The 17,071-nt window shown below is 39.3% G+C and overlaps 4 protein-coding genes across 4 annotated transcripts; 1 reads left to right on the top strand and 3 right to left on the bottom strand.

The window, feature by feature from the left end:
- Positions 1-1,596: 1,596 nt before the first annotated feature.
- On the bottom strand, positions 1,597-7,203 carry RO3G_10151 (chitin synthase; the record flags this gene model as incomplete). Its single annotated transcript, XM_067664736.1, has 4 exons — positions 1,597-3,986; positions 4,023-4,768; positions 4,869-7,097; positions 7,166-7,203. 4 exons carry the CDS (start codon positions 7,201-7,203, stop codon positions 1,597-1,599), a joined length of 5,403 nt encoding a protein of 1,800 aa, XP_067520837.1.
- Positions 7,204-8,112: 909 nt separating this feature from the next.
- RO3G_10152 (uncharacterized protein) lies at positions 8,113-12,052 on the top strand (the record flags this gene model as incomplete). The annotated part of the gene is made up of 7 exons (XM_067664737.1): positions 8,113-8,142; positions 8,227-9,247; positions 9,301-9,535; positions 9,614-9,675; positions 9,751-11,351; positions 11,412-11,939; positions 12,002-12,052. 7 exons carry the CDS (start codon positions 8,113-8,115, stop codon positions 12,050-12,052), a joined length of 3,528 nt encoding a protein of 1,175 aa, XP_067520838.1.
- A 1,592-nt stretch (positions 12,053-13,644) lies between these two features.
- RO3G_10153 (mannose-1-phosphate guanyltransferase) lies at positions 13,645-14,895 on the bottom strand (the record flags this gene model as incomplete). Its single annotated transcript, XM_067664738.1, has 4 exons — positions 13,645-14,169; positions 14,227-14,658; positions 14,717-14,820; positions 14,871-14,895. The coding sequence occupies 4 exons, from the start codon at positions 14,893-14,895 to the stop codon at positions 13,645-13,647; spliced, it is 1,086 nt and encodes a 361-aa protein (XP_067520839.1).
- A 511-nt stretch (positions 14,896-15,406) lies between these two features.
- Positions 15,407-16,376, bottom strand: RO3G_10154 (uncharacterized protein; the record flags this gene model as incomplete). Its single annotated transcript, XM_067664739.1, has 3 exons — positions 15,407-15,534; positions 15,587-16,174; positions 16,295-16,376. 3 exons carry the CDS (start codon positions 16,374-16,376, stop codon positions 15,407-15,409), a joined length of 798 nt encoding a protein of 265 aa, XP_067520840.1.
- Positions 16,377-17,071: the final 695 nt, after the last annotated feature.

Raw genomic sequence — 17,071 nt, forward strand, 5'->3', positions numbered from 1 at the left:
TGCACATAAATTATTTATTATCCTTCAAATAAGCAAGTTGAAATATCAAGTCTATCAATGCTCTCTTTCTTTCTTTCTTTTTTTTTTTCTAGAGTACAAAACAAAGATTTATGTCGGAGCAAATCCAGTGTGTAATCATAAGATGATTAGAATCAATTAGCTTGTGAAAACCACAACCTTTTCTTTTTTTCTTTTTTATTACTAACGTTAAATGAATACGGTGATATAATCTTGGTTATAATCACTTCAATGACACAACGATTGTAATTGACAAGGAAAAAAAAGAATCGAGTTCTTGTTCAACATCCGATAGTTCCATTTAAGCTTTTATACGCGATATACTTTAAATCATAAATCATCATCCTTTACTTTTTTTATAGGTTTGGTTCACTAGTAAAAATAAAGTCAAGATGCATAGGTTACTATCCTTTGAATATGATTGGTAATGCAAAAATAATCTTTCAGTTTAACTGTATTTTTCTAAAAGGGGGGGAATTCATAGTGAATGATGAGAAAAAGAAAAAGGTGATTTCATTTTAAAAAAAAGTCAGCCAATGAAAATATATGATTTATTCATCATCACTCATATTAGAATAGTAAGGACCTTATTGTTTGTTAGTCATCGAATAAAGTCATACAAAAAAGGGAGACTAAACTTCTAAATCAATTTTACTTTTCATGCAATTTTTTCTTTCTTACGTGTGAATGATGAACAAGCTAAATTAGCATTGATTTATGATGCTTCAAAGAATTAAAAACACGACCATGCACTAATGACTCATCTGTCGATACTTTTATCTATTCGAATCCACATACGATCACTCTCAATTCACTCTTCTCTGAAACATGAGCATTCAATTGATGAAGGTTCTGTGAACATCATTCGTGTAACTTTGAACAAGAGTTCATCTCAAGCTTGATACGAACAAATGATATAATGCAAATCATGTTCTTTACGCTATACCTCATTTTTAGCCAAGAAATTAGTAGTACATCTTTATGAATTCAAGAAAAGAGGCTTTATCCTAAACGAAAACATGTTCAAGATGACTCATTTGTCTAATAAATTGAAGTTTTGCTTATATTCAACTACCCTTTTTATTTATCCTATCGTATTACAGTACAAATCAGGTATTTATATTCAGCTACTAATTCTATATTACTTTCTAGACACAAGAACACACACTATGTAAAGAGTATCTCTTAAGCTCAAATTCTCTTTTGACTTTGCTCAACAAAACCATCTGGATTCAATTTCATTTTGCCCAAAAGCCATTGAAAACTGCTCTGAATTCAGAATAAAGTTCTTTTTGTTACTGCAAACAATTAGCACAGTACGTCATCTTGTCTTCACATTCATCCTATTTGTAACATCGTTGGTCTGTGCAAAAAGTACCGATTTGCTAACTGCAAATATTAAAAAAATAGAATACGTAGGATCATGTTTATAAATGTGCTAACTTTTTTTTTATTGTAATTAATGCTTTTTGGGATGATGTTCATTTTCCTTTTTTTTTTATATATGAAGAGATTACTGTGAGGAAGAAGGGGGGGGGGAAACTTGTTACATAAAAGAGTTGTAAAATGCATGTAAATTTAAAGTCTGCCTTGTAAAATATATTCAATACTTGTATTAATGAATTCCTTTTTGGGTGTCATGTCGAATCCAAAAAAGGCGCTGAGTTGCTCTCTCACTTGTTTTTTGGTGATGCTCATCAGGTTGGCAGTTTGCAAGATGTTTTTGATTTCATTGAGGATTTCATCGTCCGTAGGAAACCCGGGTGGCAGCATGGGTTGCATACCGCCTTGCGAGAGTGGTATTGAGAACTGACTGGTGGGACGCATTGGCATGTCGTAATGGGCCATGTCCTGAAAGTCGGGTCCAAAGCTGTGGATGGACATGGCTTGCTGCTGCTGTCTGGACAGCGGTGGCTGGGGTGGTGTCATCATAAAGTCCTGTGTCGCCGCACCGCCGTATTCAGAACCAGCGATCACTGAACCAGGCGAACGTATACGCTTGGGATCGTATGGGCTCGCATCACGATAATAGTCGTAATCGCCTGCTTGGCTACCGGCATACTGTGTTCGACTGTCGTAGACAACCGACTGGTTGTTTCTTGAACCGTGTGTCTGGTAAGACTTGTATGTTTGACCCGTAAGACGTGTCTCTTTGCTACCCGTTGAGCCCATCTCCCACAGTTCTTGTTCGTACACACTCCATTTTTTCAAGGGAATCATCTTTTCGTCAAACTTTTCATCATCGGCTACAATGATCTTCTTTTGCTTCTTGTCGCCTACGACCACACGCGTGTTACCCCATGAGAAATCGTCAAAGTGCCAGAAAGAGTAAATGGGCAAGAAGAAGGAAAATACGGGGATGGCGAGGATGTAGAAGATCATCCAACCGATATGTTGCCATTGACGTTTCAAGATGAACAAGATCGCCTGAAGACCGTAAACACCAGCCAACATAGCCAAGGCCAAGACGGGCAGTGGCCCTGTCTTGGACGCGATGACGTAAATCAGATAGACCAGGTAAACAACAGAGACAGGTAAACTAAGCGTACCGATCAGATCAATCAAGACCACGAAACGCATCGAAAAACAACAAAAGCCGCAAAGATCAGGTAGCAGCAAGACTTCAAACAGGTTGTGAATGGTTGAATTGATCCATCGACGACGCTGGGACAGCAAAACCTTCCATCGATCAGGAGCGACCGTCTTACACTGAGCATGAGGCGTGAATTTCATCTTGTATTGCGGGAAATGCTTCATCATCAACGTGGTCAGATAACGATCTTCACCCAAGTGCAGCAGGTTCTTTTTGTGAAGGGTATCGACATGATTGTCAGAGTAATCGTGAATGACCTTGGGTGAGATGATCAAGGGTTCGTTCTTGACTGGTGTACGGATACGATACATACAAAAGCAGCCAGGCAAACATGTCACGGAGCCAAAGAGGGATTCGAATGCTTTGGCCAGGTGGTGAGAGATGTAGTATTCATACACTTGAATCATGGTTGTCCACGATCGATCTTCGTTCACCAACTTGGTCTCGCCACAGAGACCGATGATACGACCGTCATGAAGCATACAAGAAATCATATGGTTCAGTGCGTCCGGTAATACTTCCGTATCAGAGTCCACCATGAGAATATACTCATAAAAGGAAGGATTGACACCGATCACGTTCTTGATTTGATGGTATGTTTCCAGCTCAAGGGGCGTCATTTCGCTATCAAAATGCACCTTGTTCAAAAAGTTCATACAAATCATTTGTGAATCCCGTTTACCACGATTACCCGGCTTGGCTCTCTCAGAGGCCTTGCCGACCTTGACAATGACGACGTAAGGCACAACGTGTCCCTCACATTCGTACAGACCCGAATAGACCTTGCCATAATTCAACTGCTTGGAGCCCTCGCCAATCGATTTGAACATGAGTGGTTCTGGGTCATTCTTGGTGTCATAGCCAAGGACATCCAAGACGATACGAGGCGTCGGACGATCGTTACCACTGCCCATGATCATGCCGTCAGCAATAATAAAGAGCAATTTGCGTTTGTCGTCATAGTTCATCACAGTCAGTGAATCGATCGTCTTCTTGAGAGATTCTTCATCCTCTGTATAACAAGGCACTTGGCAGATCACAAACTTGTCATGGTCTTCCGGTGTCGGCGCACCGCCGAATTGAAGAGCAGCCAAGAACTTGATGGCGATGACGAGCACCATCAAGAGAGCAGCAGACAGCAAGAAATAGTTGGTAAACATACAGCGAGGTGAATCACGCAGGTCCACATCGCCAATATAAAAGTAATTGTTTAGACAGGCCATGTTCTGCTCTTGCTGTTCTGGTGTCATCGATCCTTTGTATTGGTTCCATTTGTCGGTTGCGTCAGTTCCACTGAATTTGGTAAAAATCTCTTCTACGGTCGAGTGTAGAAAATGGTAGTCTGAGGAAGTGGATCCAGAGTCATAGGTCTTGGCTGTACTCATATAATCATTAATATCATACACTTTACCATTGATGGCCAGGGCCAGTCGACTCCATCCTTGATAATCTGCATAGAGCTGTTTGATAGGTATCACCAGTTTGCCTTTCTTGTAAAGTGACATTGTCGGCAGAAAATAGTCCCAATACCAGGTGGTATCCGACATCTCTGCCAAACTGGGCAACGGGTTCTGATCTCCAGAATAATGAACAAAGCTAGCCATGGTCGTACTCACATTGGCCGTGATCTTGATGGTAGGAGAAGATACCAAGCCCTTGCATGCCACGGTCAGTGGAGGTGGTATAGAGGCCGAGACGTCCAACCCGCCCAATTGATCCATGAGGTCCGAGGTAGCAATGTTGCCAGAGGCGCCGTGCTGAGTCTTTGCGAAATTCGTAATGTCGTACACCGTACCACGCACACTGATATACATGTCATCCGATAAACTGTGAGCAGCCACATTGGCAGTCGAGTACATGTTTCGAGTTCCCGGACAGATGACTTCACCGAGACCGACGATGAAAAAGATCGTCATGGCCGAGAAGAAAAAGATGAGGATACAGAGTGCGACCTTTTCACGCCAGGCCATCTGAACGTCTTCACGTTTCATCTTACCAAACCAGCGCAAGAAAGGGGAAGGGATCCACCAGGTCATCAGCCAGACCACACGAACCCACCAGATACGAACGGCAGTGATAGGTACTTCCTCGACAGATTCATGTTGTGGTTGATGATAATCTTCTACCATCTTACTCATATCCATATTAGGTCCAAAGCTAAGGAGACCAATAAAGAGGAGAGAGGGGGGGGAGAAAGAGGAGAGAGGCAAAGGGAGAGATTAGAAGTTGTGATTACACAATATCAAAAGTTGCTTACCCGTCAGAAATCTTTATTCCACCCCATTCGGATTCTTCTCCCCATTGACTTCCTTCCATATCACGCTTTATACCATCATCACTATCCACATAGCTAGCCTCATCCTCAAATCCTCTGGAATCTGCGTAGTTCATAGGTGGCAGTAACCTTTCCTGACTCTCTGGAAAATAACCTTGATTGGATATGACGGGGGCGTCTTGCATCATCCCTTGTTTTGCTTCCTTGGCACGTTCACGTTCTTCTTTTTCTGCAGCACGCAAACCATCTTCCAATTCCTTCCAAGTATCATAAACAAGCCAGATCATCTCATGGCCCACACAGGCCTGAGATTCATTCCAGTTCATGATAGACCGTATGTCTTGCACTTGATCTCTTTCTGATTTGTTGTGATCGATCTGAAGGGAAGCGACGAGCCTTTCATAACGCATAAGGAACTCATTGAACGTCAGGTAATTGGCATATTCTGTCGCAGCACGCACGGTTAACTCGGGAAGCAGAAAGGTATGCACCTGAGACTTGATACGCTTGAGGTCAAACAGCTCTGGAGACTGGGTATCGTTTGGTCTGAGATGAATGATTTGGTAGATGCGAGTCTCGGCCACGGTCAGAAACAGATCTCGTAAGGTCATGTACAATTGATCCATCACTGTTGTGACGTGCATGTTTTGATAGGCCTCCTCTGCGTCCTTGATCGCCTTTTGCTTGCCCACGTCCTCATCCTCTGCCAGCTCACGGCGTTTGTTTGATTTCTTCATGCTCGGTGCACGGGTAGGCTTCGAAGTGAGCTGAGCCTTGACAATCGTACGATCATCCTTTGGATGCGATTCAGTAGCCATCGCTGTGCTTTCAAACAAGTTGGACACAAAGCTGTTGTTTGTATTATCGCGTAGCAAGCTGACAAAGTCTGGTGAAAGGTCGTCCAGATTTTTTTCGAGAAATAATTCGACCGTATAGTGAACCGTACCAGAAAAGTGGTTGATGCCAAAAGAATAGGCGTGCTGTGATTTCGTAAAGGAAGGGTGAGCACCATACAGTCGTTGAATGTTGGCTAAAAAGTTGGCATTGGTTGCGTCTGTAGCGCCCGTTTGATATTTGGCACAATCGCGATCCATGAGGCCCACAATACCGTTCAAACCGAGAGCAGCAGATGATTTGCTTTTTTCTCTCGTGTTCTGGTCCTGTTCCTTCCCGACGAGTAACTCAAGACAAGAAGAACTATCGATTGTGATGATCGAAGGCAGTACGAGACCATCTCGAGACATAATGTTATTAAGTCCAGCATGTGGATTAAAGCGTCGATCAACAATGAATTGATGAAGACGCTCATTGGCAAAGTTGGCGCAAAATTCTTCAAATCCATTCGACTTGAAGTTTTGAAAGCCAAACTGATCCAGAATGCCTACAAAATTAGCAGGCTCACCACTGTAGCAGAGCCTCGTGTTGAGTGTCTCGACAATCCACAAGAACAAGACATGGTAAAGAGCGCGGGCAAGAGCATCTCTCTGCTCTGTGGCGCCTTGTGTGTTCAGAAACATGGTGCACAACTCTTTGCGGATCAATCTTAGTTTGTAAGTCAGCGATTGTTCCAACTTGGATGGAGAGACACCAAGCATGAGGGCGACAACTTCCAAAGTATTATGATTACGTACACTACAAGCCTCTTGAGTCTGTTGTAAACTGTCATTGTCACCTTGGAATTGAAGATTACCGATATGTAAAATAGCAGATAACAATTGAAATATTTGTGTTACAGTTTTTGCTTTAAATCCGCAAACCTTGAGTGCACTCTTGAGATCAGCAAAAGCAAATTCGTCTTCAGGTTGCCGAATGGTTTTAGATTGAGCAAGGTAATGGAATGATTCTGGTGGGAAATTGATATGAAGTGCAGTTTGTTCTTCTTGGCTTGTACCGGCCAAAAGGGAATAAAATACATTAAAAGTGCGTTCATCCTTAGGTACTTGTGTTACTCTAGACTTGTCAAAGGCGTAATTCAAGGTTTTGGTACCGAGAATCCGACCTCGTTCAGAAAATTGTAATTCTTGAAAGACGCCAAACTTGGAAGCTGAGTTATTTTGAGAGGTTTTCGAATGACCAAAGGCTTCCAGTATAACTTGGGCATTTTTGATTTGAGATCCAAGCTTTGTTTCTTTCTTTGAATGTGTTGATAATAACAAGAGTTGATTGATTAAATGTGTACGAGTCGTACTCTTTCCTGAACCTGTGATACCACTTTATGAAAATTGGTTTTTAGTTGTTTTTTTACCCCCAAAATATTCCCCTTAAATTTATGTGTTTACCTTAATATAATACTCTGATCTTCACCAGTTCTACGCATATGAAAATAAACCCTAGCAGCTAAATCATATACATGAGGCTGCATAAATGGTTTGTTTTCAACAATATTTCTGTAACCAATATCAGCATATGTATTTAATGTAACATCATTTAATATTTCCAATGGCTGGTAAGGATTAACTACAATCAAAGTGGAGTATCCTAGTCGAGTATAAGGCTGATTTCGCTTAAATCTACTCTGTAATAAATGCGTAATGCTATCTTCTGACGGCGGTGATGAAGATGAATTGATTAAGTAAATCAAGTCTATACGTGAATCGTCTTGCATCCTCTTGTGTAGAAAGAAAGAAAAAAAGAAAGATTAAAAATAACAAAGCTCCTTAAATATTTATTTTCTTTTTTTCTTTATGAATAGAATATCTTTTTTTTTCCCCTTTCTCCCTTCTCCCCTCTTTATCCTTATTTGTTCCGGATCATTTACAATTCCCAAATAAAAAAGCACTCTTTTCTTTATTAAAGCCAACCAATCAATTTAATCTTATAAAACCTTTCTTTATACGCACACGCACACACACACAATCTCTCTCTCATTCTCTCACTCACTCTCACCCACACTTGCTCACTCCCTGAACCGTATCAAAAATAAAAAATAAAAATCTTTTATAGAAATTGTTCCTTATTTCAATAATCTTGTGACTAGAGTACAATTTTTTTTTTGTTTTGCGCATTGTCCTTACTTTTTTTAATTTTTTTCATATTCTTTTTTTATTTGTAGTCATAGATGGAAAGTCATAAAAAGATATCCAAAAAAGTAGTAAAATAAACCACTTGACTTACTACCTACTCACTCTTTTATAAGGAATTATTCGCTACATATAAGCCAATTAGAAAGATACCTTTAAAAAGGTGGCAATTTAGAAGTTCGATTAAGCGTATTATAAAACGTGAAATGTCTGCCACTGGAAAAATCTCTTATTGTGTACAGTTTTTGAATAATGAAACAGCTAGTGTATGTGTATAAATAAAATATAACAGCTCAATCATTAACTTTTTACGCCTAAAGATACCTGCTTGTCAATTACAAAAAATATGTCATAAACTTGTTGAAGATTTTGAATTGGATAGATTTAAACAATCTACTGTGGATAATGATCGAAGACGATCAAAGCGACTCACTAAAAGATCTGATTCCTCATCTGACGAAACATCCAGTTCTGAAAGTGACGATAGCGACGACGACCAGCAGCCTTCTTCTTTTACCACAACACGCAGCGGACGAATTCAGACGATGCCAAAATCTTACCAACAGGAATTTCACACCAAACTCAACACCAAAAAGGACCGGAAAGAAAAATACCGCAAGGTCCCTTTCTATTCTGACGATTTTATCAAACGCCACTCCATTCATTGCTTTCGATGTTATAAAACAGGCTACCCCAATGGCTCAAGAAATGATACTTTAGAAGTCTCTTGCGGTCCAACGCGTCAAAGAACGCGTCTTTTGCTCTGTCAGACCTGTTCTTTGTCCTGTCACAACAACTGTTTGCCTGCTTTAAATGATCATTGTTTTGATACTCAGACTGGTCATTACACATGTGTCAAGTGTAAAAATAAGACGTTTGATTGTGTTGGATGCCAAAAGATCATTGATAAAACAAATAATAAGGTCCTTTTCCGTTGCAAATCATGTTTTAGACCCTATCATCCTCGTTGTATAAACAACGACCTCTATGAAGAAGGCGATTGTCATGACTGCGCAACTTTTAAAGATCGTCAGCCGCAGTCCATTTTGGCTCAACGGAAGAATTCTGAAAATCTCGAAGAACTGTTGATCAAGTGGAAAGACGAATCATTTCGACATGTAAACTGGGTTTCTGCTTCATGGGTCCAGGCTCTTTATACAACATTATATGCTTATTACAAAAAGAAGCGCGATGATGGGGACAGTGAACCAAAGAAGGGACGTTACTTTCCCATAGAATGGACAATGATTGAACGAATATTGAACGTTGAATGGAAAGATAAAAATAAGCAACAAGTGAAACGTGTATTTGCTGTATTTAAAGATACAGACTATGGCGATGGTATTCTTTTTTTTTTTTCTTTCATTTAAAAATAACTAATGTATTTCTTTTAGCTATTTGGGATGAGCCTCCTGCAGAAGATGAGCCTGAGCTGTATGTCGCTTATAAGTTAGCTTTGGAAAGATATATCCGTGCAACTAAAGTGAAACCACCTCAAAAGATGAAACAGTTGATTGCTGATATCCGACGCCTAGCAAACGCTGAAAAGTATGAATCTCACGAATTGAAGGCGCAACCTCGATATATTGAAGGTGGTGTTTTGATGCAACACCAATTGGAAGCTTTAAAGTAAAAAAAAAAAAAAAAAAAAAAAAAAAAAAAAAAAAAAAAAAAAAAAAAAAGTGAACTTGTACTCATTTATTATAGTTGGCTCTTATTTCAGTGGGAAAAGCAACAACCTTGTATTTTGGCAGATGATATGGGGTTGGGTAAAACAATCCAAGTTATTTCCTTTCTTTATGTTCTCTTTAGAAAATACAGCATCTATCCATTCATTATCGTAGTCCCTAACAGTACTGCCACCAACTGGATTCGTGAATTTCAGAAATGGGCGCCTGATATGTCTGTCGTTCCCTTCTTTGGGCTAGGCGCCAGTCGTAAATTGGCTTTGGACAATGAAATATTTGATAAGCACATGAACCTGAAATGCCATGCGGTTGTAGCAACTTATGAGTCTATTCAGGAATCCACCAAGTTGCAAAACATTTTTTGGCCTGTCATGATTGTAGATGAATCTCAGCGATTGAAAAACGATGAATCCCAACTATTTAAAGCACTTAATCGCTTTAATAAGGATCAATCCATTCTATTAACAGGTACACCACTTCAAAACAACCTTAAAGAACTATTCAATATTATGAACTTTATTCGGCCTGAGGATTTCCACGGTACACAAGCAGAAGATTATGAAGACATGACACGGGAGCAGGTAGAAGAGTTACATAGTCGATTGCGACCCTATTTCCTGAGACGAACAAAAGAAGAAATATTAAAGACATTACCACCAAAGCACGAAATTATCGTGCCACTCTCTATGACACCACTCCAAAAGGAAGTTTACAAATCTTGTTTAAGTCGAGACATTGAAAGCATTCTGGGCACAACAACTTATAAACGCTCCAAGGGATTAACCTCCATCTTTATGAACCTTCGCAAGACTTTGAACCATCCTTATCTGATTGATGGAGTTGAGACACATCAGCCGACCGCAGAGGCCACACAACGAGCCATGATTGATGCTTGTGAAAAGCTCAAGTTTTTTCATCAGATGCTTCCTAAGCTCAGATCTCAAGGTCATCGTGTATTGATCTTCTCCACAATGACGCGCGCACTAGATGTGCTTGATGATTACTTGACTTATGAAGATATCGGCTTTGCCCGTCTGGATGGTTCGGACAGTGAGCGAGAGCGTGTACGAAATATTGATGCCTTTAACGCACCTAATTCAAAGCTGGATGTCTTTTTGCTCTCTACCCGTGCAGGCGGTGTCGGCATCAATTTGGCCACGGCTGACACAGTCATCATCTGGGATTCTGATTTTAATCCCTATGCAGATTTACAAGCCATTGGCCGTGCCCATCGTATCGGGCAAACCAAGATGGTCTTGATTTATAGATTCATGACAAGACTTTCGGTAGAGGAACGTATCTTGCAGATCGGTAGAAAAAAGATGGCTCTTGAGCATGTTGTGGTGGAAAAAATGTCGTCAGAAGAAGATACAATTGAGGATATTGAATCCATTCTGAGATTTGGTGCACAGGCTCTTTTTGATAACGATGATTCGGCTGATATATCATATGATTCAGCTGCTATTGATCGTCTCTTGGACCGTGATCAGTACAAGGCTGTGGCAGAGGCACAGAAAGAAAAGGACATTGCAGAGGCTCAAGACCAAAAGGGTGGATTGAGCTTTGCTTATGCTAAAGTGTGGAAAACGGATGGTACCTCAGAAGAGTTGACAGAGACCGCAGCAGATGAAGCGGCACAGGCTGATTTCTGGGAAAAGTTTTTGCAGAGCAAACAAGAAGAGGTTGAAAGAAAGAAAGCTGAAAAGAAGTTGCATGATATGAACTTAGGAAGAGGTGCACGTAAGCGTGCTCAAGTGGTAATATCTTATTTTGATTGAGACTGATTAATATCTAAACTGTTTTTCTATATCGTGTAGTCCTATAGTGAAAAACTTTACGGTGACGCTGATTCTGGAAGGCAGAAAAAATCAAAATCAAAAGAGATTAGAAAAGATGAAGATGATGAATATGCATTTATAGAAAGTGAAGATGAAGAAGTGAACGAAATCACAGGCGAAGAAGGAACAAATACTGAAGGTGGTCCCAATGAGATTGTGGTAGAAGGCGCTTTGAATATGCCTGAGCAACTCTCAACCTTAAAATTTAAAAAGAGCACTGTTCAACGATCCAAAAAAGGTACAAATCAGAGATCTCAAAATTCTTCTGCTACAAAACGTATGAGGATGACAGAATCAATGCCTTTGCCTCCAGCACAAACAAGTAATCCTAATGAAACTCTAATCCCAAAAGTAAGCGCGGCTTTCTTAGAACAAATGAACTTGGCTTTGCGTACTATTTTCGAACGGCACTGTCGACTTGTGCAAGACTATTTGATTGTTTGTGGCAAAGAACGTGTACCTAAAGATTTTTATGAAGCCAACATCAAGAGAGGTATTGCTCATTTAGTAAATAACCTGCGCATTGAGGTTGAAACTGCAATTAATCGTGAACAACAACATTTGCAAAGCACAGGCACTCCTTTAGAAGCACTCTCAGCGTATTCACGAACCAAGTATGAAATCTTTGAAAAATCAATTGAAGGCGCACTCACACAGTTTGAGCTTTGGAAGAATTACAATGAGCCTTTGCTAATCAGCATGGGAACTAGAGAATACATGTTTATGGAAAAAAAATATGTGCAAACGCAGTCTAATCAAAATCAACAACTGCCATCAAGTAATATGCATAGCATAGATCAATCTTCAGTACCACATGACTCTCATAACATAGCTCAATCTCATGCATCACCTCAGCCTCAACCTATGCAATCATGTCTTAGTAATTCACCCGCTATGAATCAACCTTTAGGGCAATCGGGGCTCCAGTCTCATTCTCCATCCCAGCAACAGCCTATACAATATAATGGTCCACCTAGTATAAACCAATCTATAGCAGCCTCTGGGTCTTCGCCTCAATCTCAACCTATGCAATTACAATATAGTAACCAGCCTAAAATAAATCAATCTCCAGGCCCATCAGGATCTCAATCCCAACATCCATCTCAATTGCCACAACCTGCACAACAGCAGTACAACAGTCCATCTACAATAAATCAATCATTAGGGCCATCAAGCTCACAGTCGCAGCATATACAGCTTACACACCCAATATATAGTAATTTACCTGGTATAAACCAATCCCCAGGTCCATCAGGATCTCAGCATATACAATTACATTTCAATGGCCAACCTATCATGAGTCAACCTTCATCTCAACCATTACGATTTAATAGTCCATCTAGCACGGACCAATCTTCAGGAGACTTCCAATCAAAATCTGTACCATCGCAATTTTCTGCTCCGTCTAGCGTACATCAACATTCAGGGCTGTCTCAATCTCAATCTGTACAGCTACAGTCCGATAAACATCCTAGTACAAGTCAATCTTCAGGATCATCAGAACCTCAGCCTATGCAATTAAAGTTCAGTAGCACACCTGAAGGGAAAGCATCGCCAATCCCATCAGGTTCCCAGCCTATGTATAACACGTTTCAGGCCGTTAAACCTCGCGCTCCACCGCCTCAATCTCAAACCATACAAGCATACTTTGCTAAAGCACCCAACACTAATATGCTTCCAAGACCATCTGAATCTCAGCCTTCGCAAGATACACACAGTCCAATCCAACCTCACTCTCAGTCACAATCTCAACCTGTGCAATCACAATACAGTATTCATCCACAATCATACAAATAAAAAAATAAAAAGCGTTTTTCAAATATAGAATTTTATTATTTGTTATTGAATGTTTGTAAAGTTTAAATGATTTGGTTTGATTTACAAGTCAACTGAGCATGTCAAAACAGAAAAAAAGAGTAAGGAGGAGTTTAGTAAAAAATGAAAGCGTCCCTCCCCCCTTTGTTTTATTCTACTCCAATCATTTCAGCTTAAAACAAAAGATCTGGTTACTTTTTTCTTTCAAAATATACGGAACTAAAAAGAAAGTAATAGAAAGATATGATTCATTTTTGGTTACCCCAGTTTATAACTATTTGTTTCAAGAACTAATATATTTCTATATGCGTGTTTATTTATTCTTCTTTAGAATGATTGAGATGTACGTGAGAGGAAGAGGAGCAAAACCGAGTATATTAAAAAAAATGAAATGTAATTACATAATAATTCGAGGTTCAGTAATGTTAGAAGAGATGCCTTTATGAGGCAAGATAGAACCACCATTGATATAAATTTCGTCATCTACAGTAACATCATCTCCCAAGACAGAGCACCCTTCAATACGAGACCAGCGTCCGACAGAGGAATGCCAGCCAATGATGCTTGAATTGACCCAGGCAAAGTCTTTGATTTGCACACCTTCCAAAATGACACAACGTTGAAGACGAACACCGTCTCCAATAATAACGTTGGGGCCAATGACAACATTAGGGCCAATACGACATTCTTTACCAATCTTTGCTGTTGGATGAACGAGTACGTTGCCCTTATGAACATACTCCTGGTCAGCCAAGGACTCGGGCTCTTTCTTGGCCAAATGAGACAAATAAAGACAAGTACCAGCCAAGAAATCTTTGGGTTGGCCAACATCCATCCAGAAGCCTTCAAGGTCGAATGTGTGCAGTTGGCCTTCCTGAGCAATAAACGGAAACACTTCTTTTTCAATGGAAGTAGGTTTCAACTATACCCAGAGTCTATCAATATTATGTTTCTCTTTCTGCCCTCTCTTTTTACTCACCTCAATTCGATCAAGGACTGCCGGAGATAAAATGTACATACCAGCATTAATCTTGTTTGAGATAAATTCCTTTGGTTTTTCCACAAATCGTTCAATCAAGGAAGAGTTTGATTTGTTGACGACCACACCATATTTAGAAGGATCATCTACTTTGGTAACAGCAATTGTACCTTCCGCCCCATGCGCTAAATGAAAATCACGCAATTGTTCAAAAGGGTAATCACAAATCACATCACTATTAAGCACGAAAAAAGGCGAGTCATCCTTGGCAAGGATGTCTCTAGCTAAAGCCAGTGGGCCTGCTGTACCAAGAGGCTCAGTTTCGACAGAGAAAGTGATTCGAACATTGTATTCTTCTTCATATTCTTTTAAAGCGGCTACCATAATCTCTGGGCGATAATTGACAGCTAGTACGATATCCGTTACTCCAGCCTATGCCGACAAAACATTGATTAGATTTTATTTTTTTGTTGAATAGTCAACATCCTACCTTTGCCAAGTTTTCAATTTGATGAAGAATCATAGGCTTATTAGCAAATTCGACAAGAGGCTTAGGCAATGTAAGCGTAAGAGGTCTAAGACGTGTACCGAAACCTATTATTGAATGTTAGGACCTGTTTTGTGCTGTATCGAATATAACCTACCTCCGACAAGAATAAGTGCTTTCATATTTTATTAAAGAAGAATAGAGAAATTGCTAAAAAGTAAATTAAAAAGAAAAGAAAACACTATTTATAGTTATTTTACAGGAACCAAAATTTTGATGGTTCATAATTGAAATTCCCGCTCTTTCGTAGATCCCTTTTGTTCATTTTTAAAATTCAGTGAGGATGCTAAAGTGGACTCTATCTTGGCGTTTTCTTTTGATAAATGCTTTTTTTTTTAAATCAACATCTGTCTTTTTATTATTAAATCTATTCTATCAAAGCCTCTCACTTGTCTTGCTTATGATTTCTCTCAAGTATACATATCAAATGGATAGTTGGTATGTTTATTTCAATGTGTAGAATTTATAAATCAACCAAGAAAAAAAAAAAAAAAAAAAAAAAAAAGAAGAGAGAGAGAGCAAGTTCTTGTTTATTAAAAAAAAGGACCTTTTTCAGTACTAAATATAGGAATTGTTGCATTCCCCTCTCCTCGCTACTCTAGGTTTTGAGAGCTACCCATGGTATGCAATGTATTACGCAAGAATAGATGAGAGCATGATGATGGAAGTCAAAGCAGCTATACCAAAAGCAGCGAACAATGGCATCATAGTTCCTTTAAACGATTTTCCTCCTCCTAAGTAACATGTAGGACAAAACATAGCTATATCATGAAAATGATTTATATACACATATATAAAATAGAAAACGCTTACAGTCTGTTCTACCGACATATGCTTCAGTCGAATACATGGCGACAACCAATCTAGAATCAGGCATAAGCCAACCAGGACTTGGATAAGCCTTAGGACCACGTTGATCATACACCCAAACAGTATAATACCCAACCATCAAGGGCGAACCAGCTGGTAAATGAGCCAAGTCCCAATGTGCTGATGTGGCTGTGCCTGGAACGATGGCTGCTGTATAAGTTTGTTTTTGAGGGTTAGCCAAAGCAACAGTCAAGTTGGCAGGCTGTACTTTGAGTATATTTGGGTCGACGGTCCATTCGAATGTCATATTAGATACACCAATTTTGTAAAGTGGAGGAAAAGTCTGGTTCGGAATGGGTTTTTTCCATGTAAGGTAAGCGGGTGGGATGTCGTTTGAGAAGGAGGCATAGGTGGGTTTGCCTACAAAGGGGTTTTCGTTATTTAGTGACTGCGTGTTGTTGCTTTGTGTATTATTGGAGACTGAAAGGGATGCTGTGTTTGGCAAGGCACTGGGCGCTGTCACAATAGCAGTGGCAGTAAGTGTGGGCTGCTGCTGCTGCTGGCTAACAGGTGAGGCAGATGTTGGTATCACTATTTGAACTATTTATTTCGCCTGTTTATTTATGTTTATATTAATTTACCCGCTCCATCAGCTATAGTTTATAATATGATTTAAATACAAGGCTGTATAGCATACGATTTCTTTCTTACCTCGTTTTATATAAATCGCTTGGTTTGCACTTATAAGAGCAATGAAAGATAGCTGTAATATTATGTATGTGTATATCCTCATATGCTCCTTTAATGAATTTGTATGGAAGTAAAAGAAATAGAGAAGAAGAAAAAAAGGAAAGAAAGGATGATGAATACTTCTTTTTTACATCCCCTTTCTCCCTATATATTTGTATGCAAGAAAGGATGCTATATATAGAAGAGTATAAACACGGTTTTAAAAAAAGGGGGAACAGTATTTTATTTATAACGAATATTTAACTGCCTTCCTTACTTAAAATTTATATCAAACACTCAGTAAAACACCCGCTCATTGATCTCATAGTTTAGAACACCCAATTAAAGTTTTAACTCAATAAACATAACCATGAAATCTCGATAAATCCCACTCAGTTATTCACACAGATGTGATTAGTATAAGAGATCTGCATACTTATTAGAAGGCTCATGTGAGGGGTAAATCAAAAGTAAAAAGCGTAACTGTTTTTGTGTAGGCATAATTAAGTTTTCCACTAAGATTCTAATGGATTGATTAAGGTAAACATCTCATAGCGCTCATTTGTGATTTTCATTAATGTACAATACAAATGTGTCATGCATTTATCGTTTTGTTTATGTTACAAACCTTGGTATAATATATACTTGTCTTAGCGATAGAGCGATTTACTAAACCACATCCATGCTTGATTTTTTGTATCCTTTTAAATTCATACATTAAGATATATAATTTAATACACACAATTAGAAAAATAGAGC

The sequence above is a fragment of the Rhizopus delemar genome, genomic scaffold, assembly GCF_000149305.1.
Source record: "Rhizopus delemar RA 99-880 supercont3.7 genomic scaffold, whole genome shotgun sequence".
NCBI lineage: Eukaryota > Fungi > Mucoromycota > Mucoromycetes > Mucorales > Rhizopodaceae > Rhizopus > Rhizopus delemar.